Source organism: Procambarus clarkii, chromosome 60, assembly GCF_040958095.1.
Source record: "Procambarus clarkii isolate CNS0578487 chromosome 60, FALCON_Pclarkii_2.0, whole genome shotgun sequence".
NCBI lineage: Eukaryota > Metazoa > Arthropoda > Malacostraca > Decapoda > Cambaridae > Procambarus > Procambarus clarkii.
Window position 1 is genome coordinate 18,183,307 of NC_091209.1, and position 15,469 is coordinate 18,198,775.

The window sequence follows — 15,469 nt, forward strand, 5'->3', positions numbered from 1 at the left end:
TCACTAACCTTACCTAATCACTTAAGCAATTATTCACACCTCTATTATATATGCAACCTCTATTAATTAATATGCAACCTCTATTAATTAATATGCTATTAATAATCTATTAATTATCTATTAATTAATTAATAATCTATTAATTAATATAAAAATTAATATGCAACCTCTATTATCCAGATTAATTTGTACCTCTGGGGAGTTCAAAAAGTGGAAGAAAAGATTATGTATTTTAGTTGAAGCCCAATCGGGAAGGTAGTTAGGAAGCTTCAGACATCTCTTCATACCAACACTGATTAACTTCCAAGGTTTTCTTCATCAATTCTTGAGCTAATAGGTATTCTATTTTTAAAAAAATTCACTTTGTCTAAGGTAATATAGCCTGGATAGGTTTATTTAGCCAAGAAAATAAGGAAAACATTAACTGGCAGAGAACATTTCGTGATTGTCAAATACACACACACACACACACACACACACACACACAGAATCGATAAAATTGATAGGGAAGAATTCCTGAGACCCAGGACTTCAAGAAAAAGAGGTCATAGATTTAAACTACCTAAATACAGATGCCGAAGAAATATAAGAAAATTCACATTCGCAAACAGAGTGGTAGACGGTTGAAACAAGTTAGGCGAGAAGATGGTGTAGGCCAAAACCGTCAGTAATTTCAAAGCGTTATATGACAAAGAGTGCTGGGAAGACGGGACACCGCGAGCGTAGCTCTCATCCTGTAACTACACTTAGGTAATTACACACACACACAAAATTTCCTAACTGAAAGAAAAATGAGGGCCGTAATCAGAGGCAATGTATTGGATTGGAGGAATGTCACAGGTGGAGTACCACAGGGTTCAGTTCTTGCACCGGTAATGTTCATTGTCTACATAAACAATCTACCAGATGGAATACACAATTATATGAACATGTTTGCTGATGATGCTAAGATAATAGGGAAGATAGAAACTTAGATGATTGTCATGCCCTTCAAGAAGACCTGAACAGAATAAGTATATGGAGCAACACTTGGCAAATGGAATTTAATAATTGTCATGCCCTTCAAGAAGACCTGAACAGAATAAGTATATGGAGCAACACTTGGCAAATGGAATTTAATGTAAAATGTTATGGAATGTGGAATTGGAGAACATAGATCCCACATAACCTATAAATTATGTGAGAAATCTTTAAATAATTCTGACAAAGAAAGAGATCTAGGGGTGGTTCTAGATAGAAAACTATAACCTGAGGACCACATTAAGAACATTGTGCGAGAAGCCTATGCTACACTTTCTAACTTCAGAATTGCTTTTAAATACATGGATGCCGATATACTAAAGAAATTGTTCACGACTTTAGTTAGACCAAAGCTGGAATATGCAGCCGTTGTATGGTACCCATATTTTAAGAAGCACATCAACAAACTGGAAAAGGTGCAAAGACATACTACCAAGTGGCTCCCAGAACTGAAGGACAAGAGCTACGAAGAGAGGTTAGAGGCATTAAATATGCCAAAATTAGAGGACAGAAAAAAAAGAGGCGATATGACCACTATGTACAAAACAGTAACAGGAATTGATAAAATTGATACGGAAGGTTTCCTGAGACCCAGAACTTCAAGAACAAGAGGTCATAGACTTAAACTAACTAAACACAGATGGCAAAGAAATATAAGAAAATTCACTTTCGCAAACAGAGTGATAGACGGTTGGAACAAGTTAGGTGAAAAGATGGTGGAGGCCATCAGCAGTTTCAAAGCGTTATATGACAAAGAGTGCTGGGAAGACGGGACACCACGAGCGTAGCTCTTATACTGTAACTACACTTAGGTAATTACACACACATTAAACGTAATGCAAATTTCTTGTTATATATTTTGCTCCAAGCATTAGAGAACTGTGAATGTTTTGTTTTATTTTATGGTAAAATAGTGTTGATGGGTTTGAATATGTCAATATAATGAAGAAAGGTAAGATCTAGCTGGGTGTGGCAAGCCGTAGGGTGGTCACCACTTCAGTCAGCCGTCCCTTAATAACAGTGTGACCAACGATCACATAAACACAACATTTAGTTGGTATTTATGATCATCACATTAAAATGCAGTCTATTTATACAAATATTAATTGTTTAAGGTGAGATAGAATGAATAGGTTTTTATGGTCAACAAAATTTTGAAAACATTTTTAAGCAGACCACATTTTGTGATTGTCTGTATATCATGACTAAAAACTAAATTTCTTAAAAAAAAATTAAAATAGATGCACTTGGCCTACACTGCCCAATAATTAAAAAGGAAGATAAGTTTTCAGATCCTATGAAAGTGTTATATGATTCAAGTCAATACAAGGAGTGTAAGGAAGGTACCCCCATTTAATGTACAGTACTGTACAGTATTTTAATGATGAAAACTACAAACAGTGCATTTGAAACTTCCTCCGTGGCAGCAGCTAGCCTGCACATGTGCTGTAGGTGTATTCATAATAGGTGAGCTGTCTCCCTCTAAATGAATGTAAACCAGTTCTTCAGTTCTTATAGAAACATTCTCAACTACATTTGAGTATTGAAAAAACATTAATAAATATAAGTGGTAAATGTAGAAATCCAATCAGACTTGTATAAGGAGTTACTAGAAATATAATTTGAAACTCAAAAATATTGGAACATGTTAAGAGGGAAAGACAAATGCAAGGTGCTGAGCGGCCATTGTGTGGAAGACGTATCGAGTGTGGACGATCTCGTCATGCTCGAAGTTTTGTAAAGTCAGTACCTTGAGGTAGTGATGCCTAAGCAAGCCTGAAGCCCAATGTGCAGTATATTGTAGTGTAGTGCAAATATATATTATAGAGTAGGACTCCCTTTATGTGTTAGGTTTGAGTTGATGTTCCAGTGATGCCTGGTAAATGTTCATGATTATCGTTTTGTGTAGAGTATGTTGTGTTCTTGATCTTACAAATACCTAAGCGTGATTTAATGTATTTTATGCAGAGCATCCCAAATGTAAAGTATTCAACACAGCATTATTTCTACACTGCTTGTCATAATTACAGCTCCTTGTACAGTCTGTGTTATATCTAAAGAGATTCAGGTATTTTTCTCTTCAATATTTTTTTTTTTTACTTCTGAATGGCTAATTTGTGAAGAACTGTTATACTATTTTCTTGTTGACCAAGTCTTCCCTGTGTCTGTGTGAAGGGGCAAGGTTAGGGCCTACAGAGAGCTACCATTTGGCCCCATCAAGTGGTGTGTCTAATTACCCAAAGCTACCCAAATTTACTCAAACCTACCCAAAGTTTCCTAGCATTACGTAAGTAATGAAGATATATGATACAGTATATTTATTCACTATATTGTTTGTGTTGAATGTAGAACATGAAAAAGCATACTTTTACTCTGAAATAATATCAATTTATAATGAAAATAGATGAAAAAGTGGCATGAGAGGCCATAGAAAGTCGACGATCCAAGCGACAATGTTGTTTAGCTACTTATCCAAGATGAACAAATTATTCAAGATATATTGTTGCCTAGAGGTAATATTAAGTTATGTTTGGATAGGTTATTTTTAGTTAGGTTAGGTTATGTTATATTTGGGTACGTTGGTTAAGTTAGGTAGGTACAGGAGGCTCAAATGCCACCAAACATTATCGCTTGGACCGTCGACTTGCTCTGGCGTCACCAGCTTCTTATTTTCATCTAATTCCTTTATAAAATGATACTTTTTCTGAGTAACAATATGTTTTTCATGTTCCACATTCAACACCAACATTACAATGAACAAATATATCATATTTATTCATTACTAACGTAATGCTAGGAAGCTTTGTATAGCTTTGAGTAAGTTTGGGTAGCTTTGGGTAATTAGATGGTCACCCCCCCCCCCCTCTCAAGACTTGAAATGTGGTTATGTAGTTAGTTTAGTTAATTTATTATGCACCCCATACCCATCATGTGGGCAGTAGTGGAAAGGGTTACAGAGGCACATAATGGGCTCAGGAACTGAACCCCACAATTCATTTAGCTAAGCAAGTTACAGTCTTGATGAGGGGGTTACATGGCTCTCTTTCAATATTAACCAAACAATTTCGTTCGAACTTAGCTATTTTATGCAATTTTGATTGTGAAATCAATATGATGTGATCTTCTTGAGAAATTAAATAGAAAAAATTAAGGTTGACTATCAAAGATGTGGCAAAACTACATGACAAAGTGGTTTTTAATGGCTTGAATATTGTTATTAATGATGAAAAATACATCAATTCTAAAAATGTCAAAGAATAAATAGAAAAGTCAGAGGTGACAAGTGTTTGTACTGCGGTAGCAATTCACAAAAATATAACCCCTATATCCTTAAAAGTGATTATTATTTAAACATGTAATTACAAAATCATTACACAAGAAATGCACAAGATAAACAAAAAATTTGTCCTTATAAATTGGTGTACTTAAGCGACGGAAAGCAAAAATGAAAAAAATACTTTTTACTACTGTAATATAATTTCAGGAATGAAAGTCACAAAGAAAATTAAAATTGAAACTTGATATAAGTGAAAGAAGTAGAGTACAGGGGGAAACTTGCAGAGAATTTTGTTTCCTTTTTCATATATTATATCTTTCAAGCAATGAGTATCTTTCAACACATTCTGGGTCGCACTGAGAATTTGTTCTGACAAGCTCTGATGTTGAAAGCATTCAATATATAAATAAGAAAATGAATTGTTACTTTGTTGCTTACCTATTAAGATTAAAAATCCACTGATGCTTATATGTATTACACGGAAACCTAAATCTAGCAATAAATATTATATATATATATATATACATATACACTATATATACTGTATATATATATACTATACATCTAGCTTATATTCTGTCTAATCTTCTAACTCCTTTAACAGTAACTAGAAATCATGTGTATATACATAACTTAACCATAAGCTGCTGACATATGACTTCGGTAGGTCCTAATACTTTGCTAAGTCTGCTACACTTGTGATACTCAACTACATCTAGGTAAGAATATGGCCTCCTGAAGACTCAAGTACAACATGCACTAATTGCTATGGAAAGATTCAGGATGCCACTTGAACATAACACTACAGTCCTTCTTTTTCATTCAGAATAGCATTAAAAATATATGCTTTAGTGTTCCACAAAACATAAAATTTATGTTGCCACTCAAAAATTTGTTTTTAGTGAAGCTTCAAAATTTCTACATGATTTTGAAGTTTCAAAATTTAAAATAATATTAACAGGTTAAAAGTCTGTGTATAACCAAAGCCTCAAAATGTCTAAAATCAGTGAAGGTTAAAATGTCCACAATATAACTAAAGCTTCAAAATACAATTTAGTACTAAAGCTTCAAAATACCATACACATCCTATAAAAATGTATGAAATTAATGACTGCCGGACAAACTATGATAAAATGGGTTTACGACAACGTCTATAATGTAATCTAGGTTTACCATGAGGTGCGTACCAATACCTTTCTTTTTGGCGGGAACTGCGAGAGAAAGGGGGGCTGTTAGAATGAAAAATTGGGGGGCTGGTGTGAGGAGAGATCTTAGTAATATGTACACATAGAAATAATTCCTAAAATACTAAAATATAGGTTAAAATAACAGATGTACAAAAGTCACAGTAGGGAAGGGTTACTGAGTGACCTCAACTGACCAAGTTTGACCGAGGTCAGAGCAAATAATACTTGGGCACCTCTATATAAATACTGCATAGTAAATGTGGATTTATCATAAGCCTCAACTTAAAAATTTTATTTTACTTTATATTCTTAATAACCTGTAAACAGCTTAATACAAAAATTTTAAGTATTTCAAATCCATTTTGGCAGAACAAAATTTAAGAAAAACTGCTAATAATAAAATGCATTTTTAATTTGATTTTAAAACTTAAATTTTGGAAATAATATATTAGAAAAGGGATATATATATATATATATATATATATATATATATATATATATATATATATATATATATATATATATATATATATATATATATATATATATATATAATATATATATATATATATATATATATATATAATATATATATATATATATATATATATATATATATATATATATATATATATATATATATATTCTTTCTATTAGGAAAGGATATATATATATATATATAGAGTATATGTATATATACTGTACAGGTATATGTATATGTATATATACTATATATCTATCCCTGTGCTAAGATCCATTTGTCAAATGCATAAAATACAGAAACTGACTTAATACAAATAGTAAAATATAAATGTATACTTTAGTTGTAATGTTCACGGGTGAATAAAATATTTGAGCATCTTTTTATTAATAATTTCCTTAGTACTATCAAGTGCAGAGGGCCCAGTGTATTATATTGATGTATTAACATTGTTGCTACTGTATTAACAGTGCATCACTACACTCAGCTTTATAACAAATACCTCAGTCACATTGATGTCAATTGGAGTGAATAAAATACTGTAAACCATTGACCAGATTCTTTATGAATATATCTATATGTATATAAGTTGCAAAAAGAGCAATATGCTCATTCTAGACCAAATTGGACTAATTGGTATGTAGTGCAGAAAGTAAATTATGAAAAAAGGTCACCCCAATTTCCTTGTCTTGAGTTGTGTAACGACTATTATGGTCACCATGTAGCTATGTAGCATGCCAATTATGCCAATTATAATATATATATGCTTATAAATCTTTAATTTATTTAGTAAATTATATCAAACTCTGGTCTCAATCGTAGAACAACCTCCAATTTACAAAGCCAATAGAAATGAGATACTGCTAAAGGTGATAATCTCAGATAATAGGACAATCAAGATGCACATCTACGTTAAGGGTACAAATGCAGTTTATTTGATGCAATCACCAATTATTTAAATACCATCTGCTCTCTGGTTCCTGCACAAAACCTTTTGTGCACTTCACAATGCTTGGAATTAGGTAAGAAGGCAATTAGGCCTTAAGAGTATTACTACACTTCAAATATGAGGGGATGGAAATAAATGATCTGAACCAGAATCAGCTGAAAATGTGAAAATATATACATATTTACAAACAAATAATATATACAGCAATTTATTTATATAATATATATATATATATATATATATATATATATATATATATATATATATATATATATATATATATATATATATATATATATATATACACATATATATATATCACGAAAATTAGCACGTGATTAAAAATGTGATAATGTCAGACCACGAAGGAAGAACTGAAATAGGAATTTCCTTAATTTTAAGAAAATTCCTGTTTCAATTCTTCCTGCGTGGTCTGACACTGTCATATGTACTGTACTGTATATATATTATATATATACAATATATTATATATATATATATATATATATATATATATATATATATATATATATATATATATATATATATATATATAAATATATATATATATATATATATATATATATAAATATATATATATATATATATATATATATATATATATATATATATATATATAAATATATATATATATATATATATATATATTTATATATATATATATATATATATATATATATATATATATATATATATATATATATATATATATATATATATATTTATATATATATATATATATATATATATATATATATATATAATATATATATATATATTATATATATATATATATATATATATATATTATATATATATATATATATATATATATATATATATATATATATATATATATATATATATATATATATATATATATATATATATATATATAAATAATTGAGAGATCTTGAATCATCCCATTATCAAGAAATTAACTAAGATATATATATGTCAAACAGGTAATTTTAATTAAAATTCTACTGTGTTTAGTAAAAAATAGGAAAAGTACAGGCAAGGCAAAGAATTTATGTATAAGTTTCTAATACATAAAATTTACAAATTGGTGAAAAATGTTAATACTGTATTGAATATAGAAATTATACACACACACTGATAAGGGTAAACAACTAATAAAATGACACAAACAGGAAAATCATGGCACCAAAGAATAGGAAGAGCTCACAGAGGGGTAGAGAGAAATGTGTAAGAGAATTATGCAGGATTATCAATTTTCTTTGTTTACAAAATGTCATATTAGAAATATTGAAATAAAAACAGAAATGTATGTACACAAAAAGAAAGAAAAAGCTGACTGGAATAAGAACAGATTATACTGCAAAATATATATATATATATATATATATATATATATATATATATATATATATATATATATATATATATATATATATATATATATATATATATATATTTGTATATATATATATATATATATATATATATATATATATATACAAATTTTGACGGAAAGAAAAATATAGATACAAATAAACTCTTATATATATAAATAAATAAAAATACAAGTTAAACAAGATAATTTAAATTAAGAGATTTCAACACCAAGAAAAATTGAAAAGAAATCATTTTTAATTCAGAAATGAAGTTATAAATTGTGTTATTAGAAGCATACAGAATATGAGCATCCATAAAATGATTAGTGGTGAGAAGAGCGTCCATGGGGCACACTGGTCAGCTATCCTGGTTTTGAGCATGGGGGGGGGGGGAATAAGGTACATGTTACTTGGCTGATGGAGAGAAGAGAATACAATTAATAAAAATAATATTACAAGTGAATGAGAAAATGCATTAAAATACAAACTAAAAAGAAGTATGAATGTGAATAAAAGATTAAAATGACAGTGAAGAGGCATTGGAAAAGAAAAATCATATTACAAGCCATAAAATAAAAGGTGAGATTAAGTAGCAACAAGTGAAGAGATGAATTAGAGAGTAACAATGTTAAATAATGTTGCTCACCATCCTCATCATCAGCCTCATTCTCCTCATCTTCAGTATCTGTGCTTTTACTCTTCCCTAAATGTTTGAGCTTTTTTCTCTTTGCTGCAGCTCTTCTTCTCGCTGTGAATGAAAACAAATAACTTTCAGCAGCCAAGTATCCATGTCAAGTTTTACGAGTCATTGCAAAGAGGGTGAAGAAGTTTGGCCCGCACATTAGTACAGAAATACTGAATTCATGAAATGTTCTTGCCAAAATATATAACTATACTATACTGAGACACCCAGGTCTGCCCATGTTCAGGGTGTAGGTAAAAGAGACACCCGATAAATTATCTGCTGCTATTTAACTTCTTCCATTTTCAAGAACATAACAGTTTGAAGATGATTTAGAAATACAAATGGGTGAGGTTGAACTTATTAACATACCCTCCATTATATGAGCTTTTTCTTCATCTGTGGTTCTCTCCTCCGCAAGTATAACTTCCTCTGTAAAGTAATAATTGTGTTAACAGCTGAGCAATTCATGAAAATTAAACTATGCTTTACTATTATATTAAATGGGGGCATGTTTGCATTAGGCTTCAACAAGCAAAGTACTGTAACAACTTTATAATGATTTAACAATAATTAATATAAACAGCATATTGTACTACACTCTATAACCAGTAAATTTGCTATTATTACTACTATGCCAAATCCTTTTTCAAATTACATAGGTTATTCTGCACTACTATTAACAGTGAATTTGCAATAAGGTCAATGGTACTTTATGAATAAATTCCAGTTTATAAAAGATAAAAGTTATATTGATCAAGTTCCACTGGTGAAATGAGCCACCCTGACCTGGCAAAACTTTGGAAGTCTACTGATCAGCTTTTTTCTTCACAAATCTTATGAGAAAATTCAACTTATTCCAAGGCCAAGAATGTGATTAAACAATAAATATAACCGATATAGTACTCTTAAAATTAAAATAAAACATACAATATTCTTTCAAACCAGGCTAATTTCTTGCTTATTTTTTCAAACCCTCTCTCTTTGACTCAAGATTTTCCATGGAATCTTGTGAGAATGTGATAGAATTACCATTTAAGGAAATATAGTTCCATATCTGCTCAATAATATAATTTTTTAATTTGATAATTTATATCTTCCAATGTAAACAGGAAATAATTTGTAAACAGTGCAAAGGTAAAGGCTACCCACTCTTAGTGCATATAACCTAGCCACTGTCAGTAAATTCTTGGACACACACTTCAACACCTACCTGTTTAAGAGATCCATTTCATATATTTTCTATTACCTACCTGCTTTACATATCCATTCCACATATCCATTTAACTCTCTTTCTAATTGTTGCTGTCTTCTAAGTTTTAAAAATTCTTGTCTATTTTCTACTCTCTCTCTCTCTTTAGCAAATTCACTGCAAACAAGAAAATAAAAAGGGTCAAATTACTATGCATCAAATTGTTACCAAAGCCATGGCTGGTGCCAAATTTTAACTATGCCTATCTAACACTTCATTACCTTGATTACTGGAAGTTTAAATTAACCATAAACAAAATGAACATAAACATATATTGCACTTTCCAGAATTAAATAACTTGGCACCAATATGGAGGTAATCCTAAAACTGTCATCAGACCTACTCTCACAAGTTTGATATACCCAGAATTGTTGAACTCTGTGAAATGGACCACTAATGATAATAATATTCCCCTCACATTTACTCTAGGGCGAATGAAAATAAATATTAGCATTATTCGGCCTGTAAAAAGCGAGATGGTAGAGCAACAGTCTAGCTTCTTAAAGGCTGGCACGACCAGCCTGTAAGAAGGTTAATCCCCGACCATCCAAGTAGTTGGGCACCATTCCTTTCCTCTGTCCTATCCAAAATCCTTATCCTCACCCCCTTCCAAGTGCTATATAGTTGTAAGCTTTCTATATATAAAGCCTAGTGCTTTCTCTTAATAATTACCATTGCTCTATATAATGTGCTTTCAAGAAACTTATCCAATATAGCAGAAGAATAAATTTTTGTTTGTTAAACTTCCAGATAACCAGATCATTAGTGCATAAATGGCAAGATAAAATAAATAGGGGAAAACACTACATGCTTACAGGATTAACCTAAAATATACTTTTTATTTGTTAAAGAGCCCGAACATTATTCAACACTTTCTAAGACATTACTCTACCTCATTAGCAGGTTTACAAAAATCATAACCTCGAAGACATCCTGTAATACAACATCTTTAATAAATGTTAGAGCTTTCACTGTCTACTTAACTATGCATATTGCACAGCTACTCAAGATAATATATAATAATGAATGTCTTGATCCTACAATGGTTATCTTGAGGTTATCTTGAGATGATTTCGGGGCTTTTTAGTGTCCCCGCGGCCCGGTCCTCGACCAGGCCTCCATCCCCAGGAAGCAGCCCGTGACAGCTGACTAACACCCAGGTACCTATTTTACTGCTAGGTAACAGGGGCATGGGGTGAAAGTAACTCTGCCCATTGTTTCTCGCTGGCGCCCGGGATCGAACCCGGGACCACAGGATCACAAGGCCAGTGTGCTGTCCGCTCGGCCGACCGGCTCCCCTAAAAATAAGTTTAACAAACCCCAAACTAGCATACAACTTCCTAATACAATGAAGTTGTAGTTGGCCAGACAAACCATAGTTGTCTACCTACCTTTTGTATCCAATATCATTCAAATGAGCATAGTCTTTCCTCTCATTTCTATTTACACCAACTCTCACTATTAAAACAATATTAGTGCGGAAAACTTCACTTTTTCAAATAATCTACAACTTACAAAATGCAGAACACAAAACATTTCTAGTCATATATAAAATGTTAGTCTTTCACATAATGCCCATTACAAGATCCGTTTTAGTAATGAGCACAGAGATGATTCCCATGTGCCAGATGATTACTTTACTGATCTAGTTGAGTTACTTAGTGAGGATAATATAAATAATGCTTGAATAGAATATATGAAGTACAATATATATTCCATTCACCTGGGCTCCAGGAGACTCGAACCATAGACTCCACGTATGTGAGGCCGAAGCTCACATAAGAACAATATATATATATATATATGAAGTGTTAAGTCTGCAGACTCAAACAGTGCTCTCATCTGTCATGTTAGAGACTCTAATCATCCTATTGATTGATCCTCGCCTAAAATAAACTTTCCAATCTCTGGTCTTCACAGATGCCAGTTTTTTTAACTGGCTCTGATACACAACACGAACCTTAGTTCTGGTATTGTTGTGGTTGACTCTTCCATTTTCACAGTACATATGTAATGCTCTAATCTACTTAACAAATTTGATCTGACTTAGATTTAGCCCCTGTAGGCTCTCTTCCTGTCTCTTATGTTATTAGATTTTTTTTCTCTTCACCATTTGGCCTCCTGCAGTTTTCTTGAGTTTTTTACCTTTCTATTTTTCTAATTTGTTCATATTTATGCCTTATTCCTATTCTTCTTCATTTCTTTCATATCACTTTCTTACCTTAAATTGTCTGTCTATTCTGCTATTTTTCAATTACAAGACCGAACAGCCTGAAACATTGTTGGTTCTTCACCTTCAGATATATAGGTTGGGAATCAACATTTTTATTGCCTTTCAACACTATTTTTCTCAACTGTTAAACTATGTCTTCTTGTTCTCACTATTAATGGTTTCAAAATATCTTCATTGTCTCATTAAGTGTTAAATCATCATTATTCATTAAAATTCTCATATTATTTTACAAACTAGTACTGTATGTGATTATCACATTACTTTCCTGTCACCTTGTTTCCCTTTACAGCGCCTCGGAGTGGCGATCTAGTACTGGCGATCAAAAGGTATTGGTTTGAGCATACCAATACCTTTTGTCTTTCCTTATATGTTTAGATGCTGACGATGTAGGCCTTCATAATCCAGTTTATGTCTGTTATAAATAATCATTAAAATTTCCCTATCCATGTATCGGAAAGACTATCCCAAAGCTTGCTATCTCATAAAACTGATGTACAATAACATTTGTCTTTCTTGTGCAAAACTACTGTTCAGTTAACACTAATTTCTTTTTCCATCTAATTCCATTCTACCTCATTTTTTCTACATAGTATTTGACTACCCATGTATATGGATATCCATAATTCATTGTTTGCTCAGTGTCTCACTCTTCCTTGAAAGAGTTATTGTCATGTCTTTTATACCTTCCACAGAATGATTGCATCATTTGCAAACATATTTATGAGGTTACTCATACACTGTGGCAAGTCATTTACATAGGACATGTGCATGTGTACCTGTTTTATGGCTTTTCATGTTAAAGCAGACTGAAACTAGCCAAACTTCTCTAAAAGATTAGTTATACTGTCAATTATTATAACATTTCAATAAATGCTATACTGTATTCTTATTAATGTATTTATTTATATTTAAGTGGTACATTCTTGCAGAGCCACTAATTTGCAAAGCATTTTGGGCTATGCATAACCAATGAACATCATAAATCCTTTTTGCTGCAATGTAATAATTAAAGTTTTTAAATTTGATTGATGTAAAAGATACAAGAAAATATGAGTACTACTGGCATATCAGATTATTTGCCTTTGCCAATAACACACCAGTACAAATTATTACTACAAATATCCAAAGGTAATATTTAAATACAAATGTACCATATGTCTACATACTGACCAACAATACAGGAAGCTACACATGTTTTGTGTTATTGTGTACTAGCGTACTGATTTGCATTAGATGTATTAAATGCTCCGTATCATACAAAACTAATGTATATGCTCAAATTCTATTCTAAGATCAAATTCAATGCCTACTGTATGCAGTGAATTTCATATAATGCACTCAAATTCAAATATTGGTCCAATTACATAAATATATTTTTATGTCACACCCCACCAAACACACACCGAAACTACAACGTTGGTACAACGTTCGAACAAGTTTTAACACCTCCTATAACCAGTTATAACAACCAATATAGCAAGTTGTAACAACGTTCTAATACGTCATAAACACGTTAAGCCAAGATGTAACAACTTTATTACAAGTTGTAACAAGCGGAAAATAGAGACAGTTTCGGTTTGTGTTTCCAGGGACTTAACTACCTATGTTGTGTACCTGCTTTACAGATCCAGTCAAAATAACCAGTAAAAGCCTCTGTAAAATTTCGTCTGATCCTGACTTTTCTGTGATGTTCTCTCCGCTCAACACGTTTTCTTTCATTAGAAAATTCCCTGAAATGCAAACATTCATGCACAACTACTCTAAGCTTTATGGTGCAATGCAGGCGATGAGTCACAATAACGTGGCTAAAGTAAGTTGACCAGACTACACACTAGAAGGTGAAGGGACGACCACGTTTTGGTCCGTCCTGAACCATTCTCAAGTCGACTTGAGAATCGACTTGAGAATGGTCCAGGACGGACCGAAACGTCGTCGTCCCTTCACCTTCTAGTGTGTGGTCTGGTCAACATACTTTATGGTGCAATGTAAATATAGATGAGGCTAATTAGATGATGCATATATGTATGGGAACACTGAAAAAAAAGAGGTAATGTAATAAAATAAAAAATTAAGATCTACAATTGGCCCTTTATATAAAAAATTGGAATATTATGAATGCATTAAAAACAAATTTCACACTGAGATATTACTGTATAGCTCATAATGGTTGTATGCTACACTGATTTTATCTTTTGATTCCCACTATCTTCCTACACATCAAGTATATATTATAATTACTAGTCACAATGATTTATGAGCATAAAGTTTGCAGCATTTCAGACTGAACTTGAGCTACAAGATAAAGCTGCTGAGGTATATTTGTTATGTATTGAGTTAATATTTGATTAATTATATCTTGCATGAAGAAGTGTCATGAATTAAATATTTAAAAGCAAAGAAAAAAATGCCCAAATGTTTACCAAACAATACAGTACTATGCCTTAAATATGCAACACAAAATTAAGTTTTATAATTGAATTAAATGAGCTCAACATTTGACCTACAGGTGCTAAACTCAAACCTAAGTTGCAAGTTTTTGTTTTTGTCTTGAATGCCACAACTTTTCTAACGATTTGTCATAATTAAAGTTAGAGAGCATGGCACCCAGAATGTAGATCACACCTTCACATACATTAATATACTAAAAAAAATCAAGCATTAAATGAAATGAATCGCCCAATTCTAGATGGACTCTGTAGCTTCCCACACTCTGGCTCTGGTACCATACAGACATCCACAAGCTACTAGACCTCTGTACTTTCACAAAGAAACAAGAATAACATTATAACTGTAATCCCCACAAAACTGGGTAAAACCATCTATAAACATAGGCAAAGCCAAATGAAATGTGAATCTTGATTTAAGAGGCTCGATAGAAACAAGGGAAGTCATAGTTCCCCCCAATTTCTACAACCATGTGCTATAGTACCCAAGCACACCAGCAGCAGCAGCTCTGGTTATTCAGGAGTCCAGCCTGTCTGCCTCATCTTGCATGTCTTTTATTTTTTA

The 15,469-nt window shown here is 31.7% G+C and overlaps 1 protein-coding gene across 1 annotated transcript in view; it reads right to left on the reverse strand.

Annotated features, from left to right (window-relative positions):
• cac (calcium voltage-gated channel subunit cacophony) overlaps positions 1–15,469 on the reverse strand; it is a 749,704-nt gene that overhangs the window by 347,585 nt on the left and 386,650 nt on the right. Inside the window, exons 10-13 of the mRNA XM_069307633.1 lie at positions 10,229–10,344; positions 9,348–9,407; positions 8,940–9,041; positions 5,491–5,526 (exon numbers count right to left, since the gene is read on the reverse strand). Coding sequence (XP_069163734.1) covers positions 5,491–5,526; positions 8,940–9,041; positions 9,348–9,407; positions 10,229–10,344 — 314 coding nt within the window. The remainder of the gene's footprint in view (positions 1–5,490; positions 5,527–8,939; positions 9,042–9,347; positions 9,408–10,228; positions 10,345–15,469) is intronic.